At 36.7% G+C, this 17,088-nt stretch overlaps 1 protein-coding gene and 1 long non-coding RNA gene across 2 annotated transcripts; one reads left to right on the top strand and one right to left on the bottom strand.

Annotated features, from left to right (window-relative positions):
* Positions 1-2,457: 2,457 nt before the first annotated feature.
* LOC113278326 lies at positions 2,458-3,019 on the bottom strand. The gene is made up of 2 exons (XR_003325434.1): positions 2,886-3,019; positions 2,458-2,742 (listed from the first exon to the last, which is right to left on the bottom strand). It is a non-coding gene; the product is annotated as an uncharacterized LOC113278326 (long non-coding RNA).
* Positions 3,020-15,180: 12,161 nt separating this feature from the next.
* On the top strand, positions 15,181-16,498 carry LOC113278325. The gene is made up of 4 exons (XM_026527195.1): positions 15,181-15,224; positions 15,421-15,528; positions 15,672-15,838; positions 15,943-16,498. Exons 3-4 carry the CDS (start codon positions 15,725-15,727, stop codon positions 16,366-16,368), a joined length of 540 nt encoding a protein of 179 aa, XP_026382980.1. The 5' UTR covers positions 15,181-15,224; positions 15,421-15,528; positions 15,672-15,724; the 3' UTR covers positions 16,369-16,498.
* The last annotated feature ends 590 nt before the right edge of the window (positions 16,499-17,088 follow it).

Genomic DNA, 17,088 nt, shown 5'->3' with positions numbered 1-17,088 from the left:
ACCTCATATATTTGATGAAATACCCGAATGAATCGATTTGCAAAATCGAAAAAAAAGAAAAAAAAATCAAGCTAAAAACTCCTCGTATTACCTTCCGTTTTACGCAAAACTTGATTTTACTGTTTCCAAGTTAAAGCGGAGCAGAGCAAGGGATGGATAAAGCTAAAACATGCAAAACTTGGCCTTGGATAGGCAAAGCCAGCTCGGTATCGATTTTATATTGGACCTAATGGGTTTTTGGAAATTAGAAAGCCAGAGGTTGCTGCTTCAGCTTATGTGGATACACCAAACATCTACAACTAGATCTCCGATAATGGTGTGATTATTGTATTAAGAACTTTAAGAACTTAACAAATTCGGCAGAGGAAAGAGGCCACTCTAGATTTCAAAACTGCTCAAGTTGTTTTTTCTTTTTTCCAAACTTTTTGTGATATGTTTCTTACCTTTTGCGTTTAGAATAACGTTTTTTTATAGATATGTTGGATTAGTTTGATTTCGAAATGAACAGGGATAACTTGATTTGTTATAGGGACTCTGGTTTTGCCACTATTTTTTTTTTGTTGCTCTGGTTTTGCCACTATTTTTTTTGTTGTTACAAAAATTTCATAATTGCAATAATCTGTTGTGATGTGTTGACCTTCTAATTTAACGTTGCAACAACTAATAACTGTTGCGATTGAAAATTTGCATGGCAATGTCGCCGTTGCGAAAATTTGCGATTACGACCCCACTTTGCAACTGACACACACCGTTGCTAATCACTAAATTTGGTGTAGTGATTCCGTGGCATGTTACTATGTGATGATTGAGCATCCACTAACTTATAACTCTGTTATCATTCTCCTGATTTTCATTAAACTGTGCCATTCAATTCTCTAATTTGAAACTGTCTGGCGGGCCTTTCCTTTTGCCATTCATTAAATGCTTCTTCACTATTTCTACTGTTACTGGGCATGAGCTGGCCATTACCGGAATCAACCTGACCATTCAGAACCCGAGTTGGCTGATCCAAAGAGTTCCGCTCAGCTAAAGACTCAAACCTGTTTCTTACCTCTCTGTTTCCCTCTTGTGCCCTTTGGTTAGTCATTCGGAAACCACTACATCCAAGCTTATCCTTCTTCTTGGCCACAATCAACCATGTACTAAAACTTTCCTTCGTGTTCACTGAGCTTTTTGCACCTGCAACATCATGAGAATTTGAAACAAGCTGTGGACAATTTTCTTTTTATGATATATTTTTCCACAACGAAAACATATCAAATTCACACCTTCATATTCACTTTTTTGTTTAATGGGACCGATTTTAACTAACGGAACTAATGGGTTATCAGTACAAACTTCAGCACAGACTCTAGCAAACTTCCCTCTTAAACACAGACTCTAGCAAACTTCCCTCTTAAAACTAGTTCAGTAGTAGTATCCACTTTTATAAGTCTGCCAAGCTTTCCTCCTACTTTCTCTAGCACAGACTTATTAAAATACTCGAGAGGAAGTTCAGACAGCCTAGCGCCCTAGCCCATAAAACTGCTGTATGAATTGAAGCTCCAGAGGGTTTGAAATTTGGGTTCCATCTTCTCATCATGATAATGCCCACCAATGAACCAAGGACCCTCCCACAATGCAAATCTATAATCATCCAGGATTCTCAAACTTGAATAGAAGAAAATCAAAACCAAGGTCAAGAATTTGTAATTTACCAGTTGGTTTCCACAATTCATTAACCTTTAAAGACATAAATTTAAATCCTACGAACAATACGTTTTTGGTATCAACATCTAAAGATATGGATGGAATACCATCATCTATATCAACCTCCCATGTTGCATCCGCACACAACTCCTCGAATTCCATCTCCAAATCTTGGAATCCTCATTCAAGGAAGCAATTTTCCCATCTTGATTCAGAATTCACAAAAGCGTCTCTATAAGAGATGGGTTTTGATTTAACATGTTGAGAAGGAAGAGAACCACGATGGGTATCTCCACTATCATCTGATTAATCAATACTCATATTCATGCCATCACCTTGAATTCCACTCTTCAAACCTTTCTCATACTCTTTCTTTGTCTGCCCTAATTCCATCTGTAAACCCATCATTTGTGTTTCTAACCCAGTAACACCATATGCATTTAAATTTTCTCTGTGATTGCTTGATTGAATCCCACCAAGTTCACTTGTACCATCCAGAATTGCTGGCTGTTTATTAATCATCAGAAGTTTCGATAAAAAATAACTGAGTCGGTCACCGAATTGTCGCCTGAGTTTTCTCCAGATTTGCGATCTCTCTCTCTCTCTCATGTTTTTTTTCCTTGTCCTTTGAGTGCTCACATAATTATAAATATATGTATAGACACAAAATAGGTCTTCGTTATCTTTTACGAACAAAGGTGAGAACAGAACAGATCATTGATCGTTAATTTTCATTTCCTAAATGAAAAAAAAAAAAAAAAGAACAAATAATAATAAAAAGGCCAGGTAGACCAATCATTTTTATTTTTTTATATGATTATTATCATTAGTTTGGGACATTGGAAAGACAAGATTAATGATAACAACAACAACCAGGTAGCGTTACAACTGCAAACCGGTTAACATCAATCTTCTTCTCATGATTTGATGAAGCATCAGGGGGCAAACAAATGCCTCCCCGAAAACCTAATTGTAGACATGACTTACTACACTGAGGATCATGATCATCAGCACAAAAATATCTGACATCACATCGTCGATTTGCTGCAACATCTACATAACCGTGCAGGCAACGTGCATCCATTGGTCAGTTTTTTTTTTATCGAAAGAGAGATATATTGGTCAGTTGATCGTTGTTAACTAAAATAAGATAACATTTAAGATTTAAGATTTCAATATTATACATATATACTAACCAGTAATTGGTCTTGCAGCTGCCTCGGCAGAGTAGGAAAAACCCAGAAGAAGCAAGCATAAGCTCAGAGCCACAACCAGCAGAGTATTCTTCAAACTGGACATCTTGGTTGAGAATTTGGGGTCGGATTTGACGGGTAGTCTTCAAACAAATTAGATTGTTCATGCAACCAATATTTATAGTGGTTTCAGGTTCACAGTAGATGTGTTTAGAATTCAAGGTGCATGTGCATGTAAAGATTATTTCCTCACACGCAATATCTGTTTTGTTTAAATGCATAATATATCACATTTATTCAGTATCTTGTGTTGTAATGCATGAGTATCAATTAACTTGCTTAATTAGGGTTGTTAGTCTGGGTGTATGTTTCTCTTGTTGTTGTTAGATTAGGGATATTAATCTGATTGTATCTTTCTTTTTATTTTTAAGATTTTTGTTTTTTCTATAGTAGAGTTTGTTGATATGGGTGTATTAATTTCATTTCATTGTCTCCGTCCCTCTGGATATGTAGGCCGATATAGTTCAGGACATCTTAAAACAGAAAAGAGAACAACATGATGATGCACAGTCATCATGCCAGGCCAATGAGAATGTACTTGAAGGTGTTAGGAAAAAGAAGCTTGGGAAACAAATTAAGTCACCATATGCTACTTCTGCATTTACTACTCCAGGATTGACTACTCCTACAAATCCTAAAAAGAGAACGAGTGTTGCCGCAGATGAGACTGCTCCAAAAAAGGTAAAGTTTTTGCGAGATGTAATCACCAATGTGAATAACATTGGGACCGAGAATGAAGTTGGTAAGAAGAGGAAGCGTGGTAAGAAAAAGAATAATTCTGTGGATTTCGAGAATAATGGCGAGAAAAATTCTGGTATTTTAATTGATGGTGGCTGAGATGTTAGGGAGAATTTTTTCTCGAAATTTCAAAACTAGCCGGCTGATAATAAAGAAGGACATAAATGATGTGAATGATTTCATACACCAAGGGTGAGTGTCCCTGATATATCAGTTATTTTCTTCGGTATACTTGTTTATTTAGAAAGTAATTCTTTAACTATCGTGTTGTTATTGTGTGGCATAGAGATGAAGGTGCTAAAGGTGACTGGTTAAGCTGTCAAGGTTTTAAGACATTACTCGACAAGGATGGGATTTTAGAGATGGATATATGTTAAGTTGAATTAAATTACAACGTTGATATCATATTTTTACTCTATGGTGATAACAGTTTTAGTTTTTGTGGGGGTTCAACTTATATCTTTTGGTTTTTCATACAGCATATCAACATCATGCTACGCCTCATACGCGAGTCAAATCTTGGCAAACGTGGCAACTGGACCACTATAGACATTTATTTTGAAGTATGTTACGTGAGATACCGAGATTATTTTTAATTTTTAGAGTAATGCATTGTTTTAACTAACCTTTGATTTTGTTCCGCAGCCTTATGTGAATGGGAAGCCGAACACCTCTAAATTGCAGTAGTATGAAAAGGGGATATTGCCACTTGTTAGGGCTAAACCGTGGCAAGGTGTCTCTATGTTGTATGGTGTGGTGCATATCATCCAAAAAAAAAAAACACTGGGTGGCGGTATGTATCGACTAGAACATCAAGACATTTATATATGTGATTACATGAGACCTCCAGACGGAGTTTATCCTGAAATCACGCGTATAAGAGATTATTTGTGGAACTACGTTGAAACGTACTGGTATGCCAAGTTTGTTGAGAATTGCCCTGAACAACCCGACTTCTATTTCATCCCAATTTATTTTGAGATGTTGGTTGTTTTGTAAGTTAGGTAAATAATGATTTACATTTCTGATGCCAACTCGGTTTTTGCATATATTAGAACCTCATGCGGGGTATATGCCCTGGGTGGCAACTACACCTTTTGTATAAGAAGAAAATCCTTGTTGAAATTCTATTGATGTTTTCTGGTCATTTAAAGATGCAAAAATTATGTTAAACAAAAATGCAAGATTGCTTGATTGGCTGCTTGGTTGGGCTTTTTTTTCTTCTTGGGCTTGCTTTACGTATTAGGTTATCAAAATTCACCTAATTTGATATGATTCCTCAAATTCTTTCATAGCTTCGCAGGATTCGAAGTATCTAGCAATTTGCTACAAAGATAACGAAAACACCAATAAAGTTGCATCAAATATGGTATGAAACCACGAAATAAAACAGCCAAGACTCTTAATCAAATGTTTGCTAACAGTGGAGGAAAAATATATAACTAATAGTGATGAAGCCAGAGGTTGCTGCTAAAACATTATCTGGTACGAGACTTAGCTTACGGTATGTGAATAGTGATGAAGAATTCAGCATAAGTGAGGGAAGTTGGGCACAAGCGAGAAAAAACCAACAGAATTCCGTTTATGCCTCTACGATAACCCTTATAAAGGTTGTGGATGGTGACAACCCTTAAAAGTGTACCCGAATGAGTTCGATTTGTGTCATTTCGAATTGCACGACAACATTGGAATAACTCATAAATTTGATGAAATACCCGAATGAATCGATTTGCATTATCGAAAAAAATAGTAAAAAAAAAATCAAGCTAAAAACTCCTCGTATTACCTTCCATTTTATGCAAAACTTGATTGTACTGTTTCCAAGTGAAAGCGGAGCAGAGCAAAGGATGGATAAATTTAAAACATGCAAAACTTGGCCTTGGATAGGCAAAGCCAGCTCGGTATCGATTTTATATTATACCTAATGGGTTTTTGAAATTAGAAGTCCAGTGATTGCTGCTAAAACATTATCCGGTACGGGACTCAGCTTACGCATGGGAATAGTGATGAAGAATTCAGCATAAGTGAGGGAAGTTGGGCACAAGCGAGAAAAAACCAACAGAATTCCGTTTATGCCTCTACGACAACCATTATAAAGGTTGTGGATGGTGACAACCCTTAAAAGGGTACCCGAATGAGTTCGATTTGCGTCATTTCGTATTGCACGAGAACATTGGAATAACTCATAAATTTGATGAAATACCAGAATGAATCGATTTGCAAAATCAAAAAAAATAGAAAAAAAAATCTAGCTAAAAACTCGTCGTATTACCTTCCATTTTACGCAAAATTTGATTTTACTGTTTCCAAGTGAAAGCGGAGCAGAGCAAGGGACGGATAAAGCTAAAACATGCAAAACTTGGCCTTGGATAAGCAAAGCCAGCTCGGTATCAATTTTATATTAGACCTAATGGGTTTTTGGAAATTAGAAAGCCAGAGGTTGCTTCTAAAACATTATCCGGTACAGGACTCAGCTTACGTATAGGAATAGTGATGAAGAATTCAGCATAAGTGAGGGAAGTTGGGCACAAGCGAGAAAAAACCAACAGAAATCCGTTTATGTCTCCACGACAACCCTTATAAAGGATGTGGATGCTGATAACCCTTAAAAGTGTACCCGAATGAGTTCGATTTGCGTTATTTCGTATTGCACGAGAACATTGGAATACCTCATAAATTTGATGAAATACCCGAATGAATCGATTTGCAAAATCGAAAAAAATGGAAAAAAAAAAATCAAGCTAAAAACTCGTCGTATTACCTTCCGTTTTACGCAAATCTTGATTTTACTGTTTCCAAGTGAAAGCGGAGCAGAGCAAGGGATGGATAAATCTAAAACATGCAAAACTTGGCTTTGGATAGGCAAAGCCAGCTCGGTATCGATTTTATATTACACCTAATGGGTTTTTTTAAATTAGAAAGCCAGAGGTTGCTGCAAAAACATTATCCGGTACGGGACTCAGCTTACGGTATGTGAATAGTGATGAAGAATTCAGCATAAGTGAGGGAAGTTGGGCACAAGCGAGAAAAAACCAACAGAATTCCATTTATGTCTCTACGACAACCCTTATAAAGGTTGTGGATGGTGACAAACCTTAAAAGTGTACCCGAATGAGTTCGATTTGCGTCATTTCGTATTGCACGAGAACATTGGAATAACTCATAAATTTGATGAAATAACAGAATGAATCGATTTGCAAAATCAAAAAATATAGAAAAAAAAATCAAGCTAAAAACTCCTTGTATTACCTACCGTTTTACGCAAAACTTGATTTTACTGTTTCCAAGTGAAAGCGGAGCAGAGAGGGGGGATGGATAAAGATAAAACATGCAAAACTTGTCCTGTGAAAGGCAAAGCCAGCCCGTTATCGATTTTATATTAGACCTAATGGGTTTTTGGAAATTAGAAAGCCTGAGGTTGCTGCTAAAACATTATCCGGTACGGTACTCAGCTTATGGTATGTGAATAGTGATGAAGAATTCAGCATAAGTGAGGGAAGTTGGTCACAAGCGAGAAAAAACCAACAGAATTCTGTTTATGCCTCTACCATAACCCTTATAAAGGTTGTGGATGGTGACAACCCTTAAAAGTACCCGAATGAGTTCGATTTGTGTCATTTCGTATTGCACGAGAACATTGGAATAACTCATAAATTTGATGAAATACCCGAATGAATCGATTTGCAAAATCAAAAAAAATAGAAAAAAAAATCAAGCTAAGAACTCCTCGTATTACCTTCCGTGTTACGCAAAACTTGATTTTACTGTTTCCAAGTAAAAGCGGAGCAGAGCAAGGGATGGATAAAGCTAAAACATACAAAACCTTATTTGACAGTGGAGAAAGAAATTTCTACGGAGAAGATGATGGTGGTGGAGAAATGTAAGATGACGGTGGTGGAGAGAGAGAACGGTGGTGGAGAAAGATAAGATTTCTTTTAGGAATGGTGGGGAGAAAAGAATATGCCTCTACGACAACCCTTATAAAGGTTGTGGATGGTGAAAACCCTTAAATGTGTACCCGCACGAGTTCGATTTGCGTCATTTCGTATTGCACGAGAACATTGGAATAACTCATAAATTTAATGAAATACCCGAATGAATCGATTTGCAAAATCGAAAAAAATGGAAAAAAAAATCAAGCTAAAAACTCGTCGTATTACCTTCCGTTTTACGCAAAACTTGATTTTACTGTTTCCAAGTGAAAGTGGAGCAGAGCAAGGGATGGATAAATCTAAAACATGCAAAACTTGGCCTTGGATAGGCAAAGCCAGCTCGGTATCGATTTTATATTACACCTAATGGGTTTTTGGAAATTAGAAAGCCAGTGGTTGCTGCAAAAACATTATCCGGTACGGGACTCAGCTTACGGTATGTGAATAGTGATGAAGAATTCAGCATAAGTGAGGGAAGTTGGGCACAAGCGAGAAAAAACCAACAGAATTTCGTTTATGCCTCTACGAGAACCCTTATAAAGGTTGTGGATGGTGACAACCCTTAAAAGTACCCGAATGAATCGATTTGCAAAATCGAAAAAAATAGAAAAAAAAAATCAAGTTAAAAACTCCTCGTATTACCTTCCGTTTTATGCAAAACTTGATTGTACTGTTTCCAAATGAAAGCGGAGCAGAGCAAAGGATGGATAAATCTAAAACATGCAAAACTTGGCCTTGGATAGGTAAAGCCAGCTCGGTATCGATTTTATATTAGACCTAATGGGTTTTTGAAATTAAAAATCCAGATATTGCTGCTTAAACATTATCCGGTACGGGAGTCAGCTTACGGTATATGAATAGTGATGAAGAATTCAGCATAAGTGAGGGAAGTCGGGCACAAGCGAGAAAAAACAGACAGAATTCCGTTTATGCCTCTACGACAACCCTTATAAAGGTTGTGGATGGTGATAACCCTTAAAAGTGTACCCGAATGAGTTCGATTTGTGTCATTTCGTATTGCACGAGAACATTGGAATAACTCATAAATTTGATGAAATACCCGAACGAATCGATTTGCAAAATCAAAAAAAATAGAAAAAAAAATCAAGCTAAAAACTCCTCGTATTACCTTCCGTGTTACGCAAAACTTGATTTTACTGTTTCCAAGTAAAAGCGGAGCAGAGCAAGGGATGGATAAAGATAAAACATACAAAACCTTATTTGACAGTGGAGAAAGCAATTTCTACGGAGAAGATGATGGTGGTGGAGAAAGGTAAGATGACGATGGTGGAGAAAGAGAACGGTGGTGGAGAAAGATAAGATTTCTTTTAGGAATGGTGGGGAGAAAAGAATATGCCTCTACGACAACCCTTATAAAGGTTGTGGATGGTGAAAACCCTTAAATGTGTACCCGCACGAGTTCGATTTGCGTCATTTCGTATTGCACGCGAACATTGGAATAACTCATAAATTTAATGAAATACCCGAATGAATCGATTTGCAAAATCGAAAAAAATAGGAGAAAATAAATCAGGCTAAAAACTCCTCGTACTACCTTCCGTTTTACACAAAAATTGATTTTACTGTTTCCAAGTGAAAGCGGAGCAGAGAAAGGGATGGATAAAGCTAAAACGTGCAAAACTTGGCCTTGGATAGGCAAAGCCAGCTCGGTATCGATTTTATATTAGACCTAATGGGTTTTTGGAAATTAGAAAGGCAGAGGTCGCTGCTAAAAAATTATCCGGTACGGGACTCAGCTTACGTATGGTAATAGTGATGAAGAATTCAACATAAGTGAGGTAAGTTGGGCACAAGCGAGAAAAAACCAACAAATTCCGTTTATGTCTCCACGACAACCCTTATAAAGGATGTGGATGCTGACAACCCTTAAAAGTGTACCCGAAGGAGTTCGATTTGCGTTATTTTTTATTGCACGAGATCATTGGAATATCTCATAAATTTGATGAAATACCCGAATGAATCGATTTGCAAAATCGAAAAAAATGGAAATAAAAAATCAAGCTAAAATCTCGTCGTATTACCTTCCGTTTTACGCAAAACTTGATTTTACTGTTTCCAAGTGAAAGTGGAGCAGAGCAAGGGATGGATAAATCTAAAACATGCAAAACTTGGCCTTGGATAGGCAAAGCCAGCTCGGTATCGATTCTATATTACACCTAATGGGTTTTTGGAAATTAGAAAGCCAGAGGTTGCTGCAAAAACATTATCCGGTACGGGACTCAGCTTACGGTATGTGAATAGTGATGAAGAATTCAGCATAAGTGAGGGAAGTTGGGCACAAGCGAGAAAAAACCAACAGAATTTGGTTTATGCCTCTACGAGAACCCTTATAAAGGTTGTGGATGGTGACAACCCTTAAAAGTACCCGAATGAATCGATTTGCAAAATCGAAAAAAATAGAAAAAAAAAAATCAAGCTAAAAACTCCTCGTATTACCTTCTGTTTTATGCAAAACTTGATTGTATTGTTTCCAAATGAAAGCGGAGCAGAGCAAAGGATGGATAAATCTAAAACATGCAAAACTTGGCCTTGGATAGGTAAAGCCAGCTCGGTATCGATTTTATATTAGACCTAATGGGTTTTTGAAATTAGAAATCCAGATATTGCTGCTAAAACATTATCCGGTACGGGACTCAGCTTACGGTATATGAATAGTGATGAAGAATTCAGCATAAGTGAGGGAAGTTGGGCACAAGCGAGAAAAAACAGACAGAATTCCGTTTATGCCTCTACGACAACCCTTATAAAGGTTGTGGATGGTGACAACCCTTAAAAGTGTACCCGAATGAGTTCGATTTGTGTCATTTCGTATTGCACGAGAACATTGGAATAACTCACAAATTTGATGAAATACCCGAATGAATCGATTTGCAAAATCAAAAAAAATAGAAAAAAAAATCAAGCTAAAAACTCCTCGTATTACCTTCCGTGTTACGCAAAACTTGATTTTACTGTTTCCAAGTAAAAGCGGAGCAGAGCAAGGGATGGATAAAGATAAAACATACAAAACCTTATTTGACAGTGGAGAAAGCAATTTCTACGGAGAAGATGATGGTGGTGGAGAAAGGTAAGATGACGGTGGTGGAGAAAGAGAACGGTGGTGGAGAAAGATAAGATTTCTTTTAGGAATGGTGGGGAGAAAAGAATATGCCTCTACGACAACCCTTATAAAGGTTGTGGATGGTGAAAACCCTTAAATGTGTACCCGCACGAGTTCGATTTGCGTCATTTCGTATTGCACGCGAACATTGGAATAACTCATAAATTTAATGAAATACCCGAATGAATCGATTTGCAAAATCGAAAAAAATAGAAGAAAATAAATCCGGCTAAAAACTCCTCGTATTACCTTCCGTTTTACACAAAAATTGATTTTACTGTTTCCAAGTGAAAGCGGAGCAGAGAAAGGGATGGATAAAGCTAAAACGTGCAAAACTTGGCCTTGGATAGGCAAAGCCAGCTCGGTATCGATTTTACATTAGACCTAATGGGTTTTTGGAAATTAGAAAGGCAGAGGTCGCTGCTAAAACATTATCCGGTACGGGACTCAGCTTACGTATGGTAATAGTGATGAAGAATTCAACATAAGTGAGGGAAGTTGGGCACAAGCGAGAAAAAACCAACAAATTCCGTTTATGTCTCCACGACAACCCTTATAAAGGATGTGGATGCTGACAACCCTTAAAAGTGTACCCGAATGAGTTCGATTTGCGTTATTTTTTATTGCACGAGATCATTGGAATATCTCATAAATTTGATGAAATACCCGAATGAATCGATTTGCAAAATCGAAAAAAATGGAAAAAAAAATCAAGCTAAAAACTCGTCGTATTACCTTCCGTTTTACGCAAAACTTGATTTTACTGTTTCCATGTGAAAGTGGAGCAGAGCAAGGGATGGATAAATCTAAAACATGCAAAACTTGGCCTTGGATAGGCAAAGCCACCTCGGTATCGATTTTATATTACACCTAATGGGTTTTTGGAAATTAGAAAGCCAGAGGTTGCTGCAAAAACATTATCCGGTACGGGACTCAGCTTACGGTATGTGAATAGTGATGAAGAATTCAGCATAAGTGAGGGAAGTTGGGCACAAGCGAGAAAAAACCAACAGAATTTCGTTTATGCCTCTACGAGAACCCTTATAAAGGTTGTGGATGGTGACAACCCTTAAAAGTACCCGAATGAATCGATTTGCAAAATCGAAAAAAATAGAAAAAAAAATCAAGCTAAAAACTCCTCGTATTACCTTCCGTTTTATGCAAAACTTGATTGTATTGTTTCCAAATGAAAGCGGAGCAGAGCAAAGGATGGATAAATCTAAAACATGCAAAACTTGGCCTTGGATAGGTAAAGCCCTCTCGGTATCGATTTTATATTAGACCTAATGGGTTTTTGAAATTATAAATCCAGATATTGCTGCTAAAACATTATCCGGTACGGGACTCAGCTTACGGTATATGAATAGTGATGAAGAATTCAGCATAAGTGAGGGAAGTTGGGCACAAGCGAGAAAAAACAGACAGAATTCCGTTTATGCCTCTACGACAACCCTTATAAAGGTTGTGGATGGTGACAACCCTTAAAAGTGTACCCGAATGAGTTCGATTTGTGTCATTTCGTATTGCACGAGAACATTGGAATAACTCATAAATTTGATGAAATACCCGAATGAATCGATTTGCAAAATCAAAAAAAAAATAGAAAAACAAAATCAAGCTAAAAACTCCTCGTATTACCTTCCGTTTTTTGCAAAAATTGATTTTAATGTTTCCAAGTTAAAGCGGAGCAGAGCAAGGGATGGATAAAGCTAAAACATGTCAAACTTGGCCTTGGATAGGCAAAGGAAGCTCGTTATCGATTTTATATTAGACCTAATGGGTTTTTGGAAATTAGAAAGCCAAAGGTTATTACTAAAACATTATCCGGTACGGGACTCAGCTTACGGTATGTGAATAGTGATGAAGAATTCAGTATAAGTTAGGGAAGTTGGGCACAAGCGAGAAAAAACCAACAGAATTCCGTTTATGCCTCCACGGCAACCCTTATAAAGGTTGTGGATGGTGACAACCCTTAAAAGTGTACCCAAATGAGTTCGATTTGCGTCATTTCGTATTGCACGATAACATTGGAATAACTCATAAATTTGATGAAATACCCGAATGAATCGAAGAAACACATTTGTCAATCTGTAACCTATTCTCTTAACCAATCAGATTGCATAAAATCTAATCTAACGACTCTAAAGCCCTATCATGCGGATTCTATATTTTCCACCCAAACATCCCGCCCAAAAATCCCTCACAAAGTTTTGCAACGTGTCACCTCTTCCAATTTTCGAATTTTTTTTTGAGGACCACACAAAATGTTTGGTCTCCCTCCGTTCTTTCTCCATTCAACTCAAACTCTTTCTCATCTCAGAAAGAGAAAAACTCTCTGCAACTCTAACTCTTTTGCATCTCAGAAAATCAAAAAATCAAAATCCTCTACAAACTCAAATCCTCTCATCTGGGAAACTCTCTACGAACTCTCTGACCCAATCTACAAAAAATCTTTTAAACCTCAGATCTATCGCAACCCTCATCAGAAAACTCAGATCTGTTTGCAACCCTCAAAATTTTGGTAAAAATTAATCTTTCATACCCTTCGTTCTCTGATTTCATTTGGTTAAGTTGAGTTTCTTGTTCTAGTCTAGGGTTTGGGATATGAAAATGCAATTTTACGGATTTTTTATTTTATTTTTGTTTAGTTTTTTTATCATATTTTTTTATAACATACAATTTTGTTTTAATTTTAGTTCTTTTTGTTTTGATGTTGGTTTTTTTTACATGCTGTTAACCTTAAATTGGAGCTTGAATGGCATGATTTTGTACTTAGTAGAAGGAAATAAGAACAACGGTTTTGGTTCTTTTCATAGAAAAGAAAAGGCTCCTCTCAAATGTAGCCCACACATTTATTAACCGTAGCCCATTTATTAAGAGTTAGAATTTATTTTGTGAGGAAAAGTAAGGATTAGGGTTTATAAATAAATGTTCAATTTAAGAGAATACTAAACTTAATGATAATCAATTTTAAGTAAGATAAACAAAATAAATTAGGGTTTATGTTGATTTTGAGTAAAAAGGATATTGAAATTGGATTGTTAGTAGAAAATTAAAAGTTGTTTGGTTTTTCATTTTAACTTTTGTCTTTCATTGTAACTTAAACTTTTTGGGTTATGGTTAATTAATGTGTGGGCTATGTTTAAGAGAAGCCAAAGAAAATTATATTAATCTCAATTTCATTGTATTAACAGAACAAATTTCTCTACCTTCTCATTTTAACTAAGTTATGATTGTTGCAGATGAAGAAGAAATCAAAGAGTCAACAGTCCCAACCTGATAATTCATCTCCACCTGAAAGTGCTTCACTTTCTTCAAAGTACCGAACACCGAGAAAGAATACCGCAGAATCACCAAGGTTCAAACAGTCTGCAGAACCAACTGGTGCAAATACTTGTCAGAGTCGATCATCAACAAGGTTGAAAGAGTCCGCAAAACCAAATTCACAGACTCCATGGCATCGACAACCTGGAACTTCTATACTAACTTCATTATCTCGAAAGACACTAGCTTCTAAGAGGACGACTGTGTTGACATCTATAAAGTCTAAAAAAGATGCTGGAAATTCCAAAGAGGGGCGGAAGAAAGTAAAGCGGAATTTGGACACAAGCACTGGCCCATGTCGAGGCTTTCAACTCAGGAATCCAAATGACAATCTTTCAGATTTTGAAGAGGAAGAAGAGGATGAAATATTACAGCCCAATAAAGATGTGCAAGAGGAAGAGCTTGATGTTGATTCTGATGAAGATAAGGTTGTGGAACCAACGAAGAAAAGAAAGTTTGTTCCATGTAGACCAACACAGATGCATGCCCTGAAGTTGGGTAATACAAATCCAAAAAGCAAAGTTCTCTTCGACTTTAAAGAACAGACTGTTGGTGATCCTTCTATGCATCTAGCCAGTTGTCTAGGGGTGTTAGTTCTCCGAAACATTCCGTTAACATTCAAGGATTGGAGAGTTGTTCCTCATGAGGCTAAGGCCAACATATGGAAAATAGTCGAGGTAATTATAACGATTCTCAACTCTTCAACTCTTTCCATTAGTCGAAAACTCTTTAGCTCATAGCAGGTTCTAATTAAAATGATTTACGTTTATTTGCAGCAACGGTTCATTGTGCCTGAACTTTTCCAAGACTACTATTTTGCCAAATGGGAGATATATCAAAGAAACTCGATCTAGGAAAGCCGGTTTGGTACTCGAGGCTTACAAGGGGAAGAAAGAGAGAAAATGATTGCAAAGCTAATGCCCACAAGCATGACTGTCAGTGAGTGGAAAATGTTTGTGAAACGTGCAAACTCAGCTGAATTCAAAGTAAGTGTTTCTAACAAAATGAATGACTATATTTGAAGCTTGAAATTTTTGAAATGTGTCTATTGATTGCTCTATTTCCCTTTGTAGGTCAATAGACTTAAAATGCAAGAAGTTCGTTCGAAGCATACCACCCCTCGCACGATTAATCGAAAAAGGTTACCCCGAACTGGAGGTGGATATGGTATGCTTTGTTATTTTTAATTTTATGTATTGCATCTGTTTGCTAGTTTGAGCTTTATTTTCTTATGAACAATGCCCAAGATAGGATGTTGTCACCAATTATAAAGTTTGTCATGCATAACATGAATTCCGATGTAAGTTGTGTATGTATAATTTGTGGAATATGTTAACTAAGTGGGATTCACATTTCTTTGCAGCAAAAACATCTGAACACAACTGAAGAGATTGATATAGCTGATTTATGGAAAGAGGGTCACAAACAGTGTGACGGAAGGGACCCAAATCCTAGTGTTCTAGAGGCTTTTGTGAGAAATCTTCTCTTCTTCCTTTTTTGAATTTATGTGTACTTCAATAATGCGAAAATATCTTATGTGTTTCACATTTGTACAGAAAAAAATTGATTTAGCTCAAGCGTCTGTTGGTACTGATTGTGGATCTTCCGTGACAGATGATCTTCTTACAAAGGCTCTTTGTGAAGTTATAGGGGCAAGACTTAAAGGAATGGGGTTTAGAGTGACATGTAAAAAGATTACAACCAATACCCACTTTAATCTGATCATTAAAGAGTGTCAGGAAACCTGTAGAGCAATGAATGATCGACTTATGATGTTAGAGGTGAAAATTTATCTTGCTAACGGCTTGGTTTTTGGTATTCTTTTTATAGTTCATTAATTCATACATGATTGTGCCCCTAATACTGCCGAATTTTTTTTTTATAGGAAAGGAGCTCGAAATGTGTCTGCGATGAAGTCCCACACTATCACATGGCCAGTACTCCAGTTGCAAGCAACAACCAGGCTAGCACTAGCAGAGTTGTTCCCTGCCATGAAAAAGCCTTAACTACTTACAGTCCCAGTCCTCTTAGTAGACCAAATGAGGTGCAAGTGCCAGAGAAATTTACAGCTTGCCAGTTACTAAGTTGGTACAAGGATGGAGAGGTGGTGGATGATGCGGAAATTAGTGAAACGGATCCTTCCCAGTTCATACATGGGAACCCAATAGGGTTTGGAGCCTACACTGTGCGTGTGATGACTGCTCATATGGTTGGTTCTCATGTCTACAAGCCGACTTCAAAGTTCAATTATGTTAATGCTGTTGTTGGAAGTATTATCTCATGGCCCAAGGATCGAATAGTGTTCTCATAGACATCTTTATCTTCTTAATCTTTTTCGAGTGTTCAGGAAACTTAACTTTTGTTAACTAACATCTGTGTCACTGCCATTTTTTAAATGTTTGTGTTTAAAACTAACAGGTTAACTTGAATGAATGTGTTACACTGGCAGGAAATATCTGCAGCTAGAAACTAGGAAATATCTACAACTATAAAGTATGAAAGAAATTTCCACATGGAGAAAAAAATCTATGGATAATATCTACACGCTAATGGAATATTCCTTTTTTTTTTGAAGCATTCCTTTTTGTTATGTCAAGTTTCACTTATCTTGTTGATTACAAATCGAGAAATAAAAATTTCTTGGTAGGGGACTGACTATGTTAACATGACTTGTTCACATGAAGAACAAATTTGCACATAAGAATATGTTGTTTGGGATAAAACATGTGAGCAACTCTTGAAAAGAGAAAAAACTTCATTTTCTAATTTCTGTTGTGCTTAAAAATAAATAAATGACAAATCACATCACGTGCAGGTCAGCAAGCTTTGTGAAAAGTATTGATTATTAGGGTTTATATCCAATCCAATGGGCAAAGAAGTGAGCTAGTTTTTAGACCCATTGAAGACCCCGAGAAACAGATCAGAGGCTTGACTGTTTGATCATATCTTTAAATCTTGATGATAGTTGATTTCTACTTTTAAATTTACTCTTCAATTACTGACTAAACACAAATCTATATGATTCAATTAA

Source organism: Papaver somniferum, chromosome 5 (assembly GCF_003573695.1).
Source record: "Papaver somniferum cultivar HN1 chromosome 5, ASM357369v1, whole genome shotgun sequence".
Taxonomy (NCBI): Eukaryota; Viridiplantae; Streptophyta; class Magnoliopsida; order Ranunculales; family Papaveraceae; genus Papaver; species Papaver somniferum.
Note: the sequence above shows the minus strand (reverse complement) of the source record. Positions and strands in the feature narration are given on the sequence as shown.